The sequence below is a fragment of the Oncorhynchus nerka genome, unplaced genomic scaffold, assembly GCF_034236695.1.
Source record: "Oncorhynchus nerka isolate Pitt River unplaced genomic scaffold, Oner_Uvic_2.0 unplaced_scaffold_4090, whole genome shotgun sequence".
In the NCBI taxonomy this organism is placed as follows: Eukaryota; Metazoa; Chordata; class Actinopteri; order Salmoniformes; family Salmonidae; genus Oncorhynchus; species Oncorhynchus nerka.
In genome coordinates this window covers 10,193-18,028 of record NW_027037204.1, presented here as the reverse complement: position 1 = coordinate 18,028, position 7,836 = coordinate 10,193, and the positions used below count along the sequence as shown (strand labels likewise).

Genomic DNA, 7,836 nt, shown 5'->3' with positions numbered 1-7,836 from the left:
TACGCCGCCAGGGACTCAAATCCTGCAGTGCCAGACGTGTCCCCCTGCTTAAGCCAGTACATGTCCAGGCCCGTCTGAAGTTTGCTAGAGAGCATTTGGATGATCCAGAAGAAGATTGGGAGAATGTCATATGGTCAGATGAAACCAAAATATAACTTTTTGGTAAAACCCCAACTCGTCGTGTTTGGAGAACAAAGAATGCTGAGTTGCATCCAAAGAACACCATACCTACTGTGAAGCATGGGGGTGGAAACATCATGCTTTGGGGCTGTTTTTCTGCAAAGAGACCAGGACAACTGATCCGTGTAAAGGAAAGAATGAATGGGACCATGTATCGTGAGATTTTGAGTGAAAACCTCCTTCCATCAGCAAGGGCATTGAATATGAAACGTGGCTGGGTCTTTCAGCATGACAATGATCCCAAACACACCGCCGGGGCAATGAAGGAGTGGCTTCGTAAGAAGCATTTCAAGATCCTGGAGTGGCCCAGTCTCCAGATCTCAACCCCATAGAAAATCTTTGGAGGGAGTTGAAAGTCCGTGTTGCCCAGCAACAGCCCCAAAACATCACTGCTCTAGAGGAGATCTGCATGGAGGAATGGGCCAAAATACCAGCAACAGTGTGTGAAAACCTTGTGAAGACTTACAGAAAATGTTTGACCTCTGTCATTGCCAACAAAGGGTATATAACAAAGTATTGAGATAAACTTTTGTTATTGACCAAATACTTATTTTCCACCATAATTTGCAAATAAATTCATAAAGAATATTACAATGTGATTGTTCTGGAATTTTTTCTCATTTTGTCTGTCATAGTTGAAGTGTACCTATGATGAAAATTACAGGCCTCTCATCTTTTTAAGTGGGAGAACTTGCACAATTGGTGGCTGACTAAATACCTTTTTGCCCCACTGTATATTGTATGTATATTTCTATTGACTGTAGGTGGCGTGTAGTAACTGGAAGAGGATCATGATCGTGCTCAGTGAGAGTCTGCTCCAGGAGGGAGTTCCGTACAGGGACCCTCTGGCGGTTCCTCAGGAGATGGTCCACAACAGCAGCCTCCACTTCACCTTCAACAAGTTCTGGAAACGCTCACGGGAAGTTCTCACGACACCTGATGGTAAGTGGTCAGTCACTTCAATCCTTTATCTCAACACAGAACCCTGATGGTGGTCAAACAACATTGATGAAACTCTGACAGGTCGCCAACAAGGACACGAACCCTGATTGTGGTCAGTTAACAGCTGACATGAACCCTGATGGTGGTCAGTTAACAGCTGACCCCTGACGCTGCTAACCCTGATGGTGGTCAGTTAACGGCACATGAACCCTGATGGTAGTCAACAGCTGACATGAACCCTGATGGTAGTCAGCTGACACGAACCCTGATGAACCTGTGGGTCAGTTAACAGCTGACATGAACCCCGATGGTGGTCAGTTAACAGCTGACCACGAACCCTGATGGTGGTCAGTTAACAGCTGGCCACGAACCCTGATGGTGGTCAGTTAACAGCTGACATGAACCCTGATGGTAGTCAGCTGACCGAACCCTGATGGTAGTAAGCTGACACGAACCCTGATGGTGGTCAGTTAACAGCTGACACAAACCTGATGGTGGTCAGTTAACAGCTGACACGAACCCTGATGGTGGTCAGTTAACGGCTGGCACATTTGGTTTAATTTAATATATAAAAGCTGAAAGTGATGCTATTCAGTGCATTTTGGAAAGTATTCAGACCCCTTTTTCCACATTTTGTTACGTTACAGCCTTATTCTAAAATGGATTAAATTGTTTTTTCCCCCTCATCAATCTACACACAATACCCCATAATGACATCACAATACCCCATAATGACAAAGCAAAAAACAGTTTTAGAAATTTGTGCAAATATATTAAAAATAAAACTTCAATGTCATTTAAATAAGTTTCCAGACCCTTTACTCAGTAGTTTGTTGAAGCACCTTTGGCAGCGATTACATCGTAGAGTCTTCCTGGGTATGATGCCTTGGCACACCTGTATTTGGAGAGTTTCTCCCATTCTTCTCTGCAGATCCTCTCAAGCTCTGTCAGGTTGAATGGGGAGCATCGCTGCACAGCTATTTTCAGGTCTCTCCAGAGATGTTCGATCAGGTTCAAGTCCGGGCTCGGCTGGGCCGCATTTAAGGACATTCAGAGATTGTCCCGAAACCCCTCCTGTGTTGTCTTGGCTGTATGCTTAGGGTCATTGTCCCGTTGGAAGGTGAACCTTCACCCCAGTCTGAAGTCCTGAGCGCTCTGGAGCAGGTTTTCATCAAGGATTTCTCTGTACTTTGCACCGTTCATCTTTCCCTCGATCCTGACTAGTCTCCCAGTCCCTGCCGCTGACAAACATCCCCACAGCATGATGCTGCCACCACCATGCTTCACCGTAGGGATGGTGCCTCCAGACATGACGCTTGGCATTCAGGCCAAAAAGTTCAATCTTGGATTCATCAGAGAATCTTGTTTCTCATGGTCTGAGAGTCTTTAGGTGCCTTTTGGCAAACTCCAAGCGGGCTGTCATGTGCCTTCTTACTGAGGAGTGGCTTCCGTCTGGCCACTCTATCATAAAGGCCTGATTGGTGGAGTGCTGCAGAGATGGTTGTCCTTCTGGAAGGTTCTCCCATCTCCACAGACGAACTCTGGAGTTCTTTCAGAGTGATCATCGGGTTCTTGGTCACCTCTTTGACCAAGGCCCTTCTTCCCCGATTGCTCAGTTGGCCGGGCCCAGTTCCAGGAAGAGTCTTGGTGGTTCCAAACTGATGAAGAATGATGGAGGCTACTGGGTTCTTGGGGACCATCAATCGCGGCAGAAACGTTTTGGTCCCTTCCCCAGATCTGTGCCTCAAGACTATCCTGTCTCGGGCTCTACGATTCCTTCAACCTCATGGCTTGGTTTCTGCTCTGACTTACACTGTAACCTTATAGACAGGTGTGTGCCTTTCCAAATCCTGTCAATCAATTGAATTTATCACAGGTGGCTCAATCAAGTTGGCAGAAACATCTCAAGGATGATCAATGGAAACAGGATGCACCTGAGCTCAATTTCAAGTCTCATAGTGAAGGGTCTGAATACTTATTATAAATAAGGTATATCTGTTTTTATTTGTAATACATTTTAAAACATTTCTAAAAACCTGTATCAATCTTTTTCAGTCATGGGGCACAGATGTCATTATGGGGTATTGCGGATGTCATTATGGGTATGGTAGACGTCAGTTATGGGGCATTGTGAATGTCACGAGGTACGTGGGATGCCTGTTATAATAGTGGATGTCATTGCGGGTATTGAGGGGGAAACATATTGAATCCATTTAAAATAAGGCTGCAACGTAACAGAATGTGAATACTTTCCCGAATGCACTGTGTATTTGTTTTTGAAGGTGGTTTTAATAAAGGTGGTTTTGTTTATTGTCATGTGAAGCTCCAGAAGTACACTAAGTTCCTGTTCGCCGAGATCCGTCTCGTCCGCCTCATCTCAGCGATCGGAACAAGTTTGAGCAGCCCAATCGAGGAGTTCTCACCGCCGATTCGCCTGCTCATGCTCCGTCGCCATGGTAACCACCTGAACCCTCCCGCGGCAGTGGGCTTACGCTGCCTGGTGGGAATCTCAGCCTCCTCTGCAGGGAGTTCGTCCTGGCTCACCTACTGACCCCAAGACGGAGAGCGACGCCCCTTCAACGAGCACTGAGACAGGCCCACTGCTATGCCACCCTGTCAAATACAGGTAATATATGGAAAATACTAGATTATTATCCAATGTCTAAGAATAAGTATTTTGGCAGAAGGGCTAAACAAGATCCACCTTCTTGTGAAAGAAGAGTGAACTCTGTTATCTAGCCCAACATTCTGCATTTATCAGACCAGCAAACATCAGTCCCCACTACTTTACAAATAACATGGATTCTACTATTGTACCAGTGCAGTAGAGGTCCTTAAGATAGGACTGATTGATCCTGTGGCTCAGCTGCATCTCCAACAGCCATTCAGAAAGCTTGTATACATGTGTTACCCATTTCTAGGTTGTATTGAACATGTTCAGTCATAAGGACCATTCATCAGAGGACATGTCACTGTGTAAATATAAGCTTCCCATTGTTTTTTCACCTTTGCCAATGGGTCAGCCATGTCATCTAGTAGACAAGAATATAAGGGAAGTCAAGCCTTTTCTATTGTTTTGTTTAAGCAGCAACCTTTCAATTGGGTTGGTAGTCAGACAACTCTGCAATTGTAGGGATTTCCAAAACTGTGTCTTGAGGCAAATCAAATGTTACAGACAGATGTTCAAAGATATCCATTTTGGACCTGTCAACAAAACAAATTGTATTTCTATGAAAACTACCCCTGTCTACTGAGGGTAAATATTGGTATTTTATTTGTAAAAACCAGTATCCCCTTTGTCATTATGGGTTATTGTGTGTAGATTGATGAGGCAAATGATGTTGCAAAAGCAGCAGCCTCTCCTCCTGGGGTCCACACAGAGCACACAGCACAGAACACAGAGCACAGAACACACAGCACAGAACACACAACACAGAGCACAGAGCACAGAGCACACAGCACAGAGCACACAGCACAGAACACACAGCACAGAACACAGAGCACAGAACACACAGCACAGAGCACAAAGCACAGAGCACACAGCACAGAACACACAGCACAGAACACAGAGCACAGAACACACAGCACAGAACACACAGCACAGAACACACAGCACAGAACACACAGCACAGAACACACAGCACAGCACAGCACAGAACACACAGCACAGAACACACAGCACAGAACACAGAACACAGAGCACAGAACACAGAGCACAGAACACAGAGCACAGAACGTTGATAGACAAGAACAGCTCAAGGACAGATCAACATACATTTAAAAATGGCACACACAGCCTACATATCAATACACACACACAGCCTACATATCAATACACACACACAGCCTACATATCAATACACACACACAGCCTACATATCAATACACACACACACACACACTATCTAGGTCCAATAGGGGAGAGCCGTTGCATTATCTGTTTCTTGAAACCAAGTTTGCTGTTCATTCTCTCACTATGAGACGGAAAGGGATACTGTTAACAAAGAAGAAAACAGACAGCACAGACTGATGCTGGTGCGTGCTAGTCAATTTGTTTGGGTTAACATTCTCTCTGTCTCTCCCCCTCTCTCCCCTGCCCCCTCCCAGTATGACTTTGTGGGTCAGCTGGAGACGGTTGAGGAGGATGCTGAACAGCTGCTGAGGGTTTTGAAGGTGGACAACGTGGTTGACTTCCCCCCCTCTCACAGGAACCACACGGCCAGCAGCTGGCAGGAGGACTGGTTCAACAGGGTGCCCCTAGTGGCCAGGAGGGGTCTCTACAGGCTGTATGAACCAGACTTCAGACTGTTTGGCTACTCCAGACCAGACTCCCTGCTAGACTGACTGACTACAACTACACTCAGAAAAAATGGCTTTTCTAAAAGGGCTCTTTTCTTGTCCCCATAGGAGAACCCTTTTTGGTCCCAGGTATAACTTTTTGGTGGTGAAACAGGTTCTACTTAGAACCTTTTAGTGATGAAACTGTTCCACGTAGAACCTTGAATTAATTAAACCGTTCTACTTGGAACCAAAAATAGCTATTGTCAGTGGGTTCTCCTATGGGGAAAATCAAAGAATCCTTTATGGTTCCAGGTTGTACATTATTTTCTAAGACCAGCCAGCCAGAGTGCTGCATCTTCTGCTCCTGTTCTGGACTCAGCAGGAGAACAGAGGAAAGTTAGAGTTAGGTTCAACTTCCTTTGGAGAAGACTTGGACTCCTGACTGCTGGAACCCTGGTGGCTTTGATGTCATCATGGAACCCTGGTGTCTGTCATGTCATCATGGAACCCTGGTGTCTGTCATGTCATCATGGAAACCTGGTGTCTGTCATGTCATCATGGAACCCTGGTGTCTGTCATGTCATCATGGAACCTTGGTGTCTGTCATATCATCATGGAAACCTGGTGTCTGTCATGTCATCATGGAACCCTGGTGTCTGTCATGTCATCATGGAACCTTGGTGTCTGTCATGTCATCATGGAACCCTGGTGTCTGTCATGTCATCATGGAACCCTGGTGTCTGTCATGTCATCATGGAACCCTGGTGTCTGTCATGTCATCATGGAACCCTGGTGTCTGTCATGTCATCATGGAACCCTGGTGTCTGTCATGTCATCATGGAACCCTGGTGTCTGTCATGTCATCATGGAACCCCGGTGTCTGTCATGTCATCATGGAACCCCGGTGTCTGTCATGTCATCATGGAACCCCGGTGTCTGTCATGTCATCATGGAACCCCGGTGTCTGTCATGTCATCATGGAACCCCGGTGTCTGTCATGTCATCATGGAACCCCGGTGTCTGTCATGTCATCATGGAACCCCGGTGTCTGTCATGTCATCATGGAACCCCGGTTTCTGTCATGTCATCATGAAACTCCGGTGTCTGTCATGTCATCATGGAACCCCGGTGTCTGTCATGTCATCATGGAACCCCGGTGTCTGTCATGTCATCATGGAACCCCGGTGTCTGTCATGTCATCATGGAACCCCGGTGTCTGTCATGTCATCATGGAAACCCGTGTCTGTCATGTCATCATGGAACCCCGGTGTCTGTCATGTCATCATGGAACCCTGGTGTCTGTCATGTCATCATGGAACCTGGTGTCTGTCATGTCATCATGGAACCCCGGTGTCTGTCATGTCATCATGGAAACCTGGTGTCTGTCATGTCATCATGGAACCCGATGTCTGTCATGTCATCATGGAACCCCGGTGTCTGTCATGTCATCATGGAACCCCGGTGTCTGTCATGTCATCATGGAACCCCGGTGTCTGTCATGTCATCATGGAACCCCGGTGTCTGTCATGTCATCATGGAACCCCGGTGTCTGTCATGTCATCATGGAACCCCGGTGTCTGTCATGTCATCATGGAACCCCGGTGTCTGTCATGTCATCATGGAACCCCGGTTTCTGTCATGTCATCATGGAACCCTGGTGGAACCCTGGTCACTACTGATCATCCTATGAGGAGTTGGACTGTTTGGGAATTCGTTGTTTTCTAGTTGTTTTTAATGTTCACTTATTTTCCAGCGTTAAAGTTAAGCATGAAAGGGATTTTTTTGTGTTTTATGTTTTAATGTGGAAAGGAAATGCCTTGTTTCACAGTGACCGATGCCAACATTATCACCCTTCTATAAGGAAGCCATCAGGACCTGAGGAGTTGTAGGCTTATGTTGAAGGGAATGATTTTCTGAAACAAACCCAATGGGTGTGCTACTACTGGAAGCATGGGGAAACATGTTACATGTTACCGGTTAAAAAGAGGAAGACAGGGTTAGACAGGAGGTTAGGGTTAGACAGGAGGTTAGGGTTAGACAGGAGGTTAGGGTTAGACAGGAGGTTAGGGTTAGACAGGAGGTTAGGGTTAGACAGGAGGTTAGGGTTAGACAGGAGGTTGGGGTTAGACAGGAGGTTGGGGTTAGACAGGAGGAGGTTGGGGTTAGACAGGAGGAGGTTGGGGTTAGACAGGAGGAGGTTGGGGTTAGACAGGAGGAGGTTGGGGTTAGACAGGAGGAGGTTGGGGTTAGACAGGAGGAGGTTGGGGTTAGACTGGGGTTAGGAGGTTGGGGTTAGACAGGGGAGGTTGGGGGTTAGGCGGAGGTTGGGAGACGGGGGCCAAGACGGGGGTTGGGGTTAGACGGGGGCTTGGGGTTAGACGGGGGTTGGGGTTAGACGGGAGGTTGGGGTTAGACAGGAGGCACGGTTAAACA

General features: G+C 46.8%; 1 protein-coding gene across 1 annotated transcript; it reads left to right on the top strand.

Annotated features, from left to right (window-relative positions):
* Nucleotides 1-944: 944 nt before the first annotated feature.
* Nucleotides 945-6,637, top strand: LOC135566586 (carbohydrate sulfotransferase 12-like; the record flags this gene model as incomplete). The annotated part of the gene is made up of 4 exons (XM_065014269.1): nt 945-1,122; nt 3,405-3,654; nt 3,718-3,748; nt 5,230-6,637. Coding segments are annotated over 4 exons (696 nt in total), but the record flags the coding sequence as incomplete, so codon positions are not given.
* Nucleotides 6,638-7,836: the final 1,199 nt, after the last annotated feature.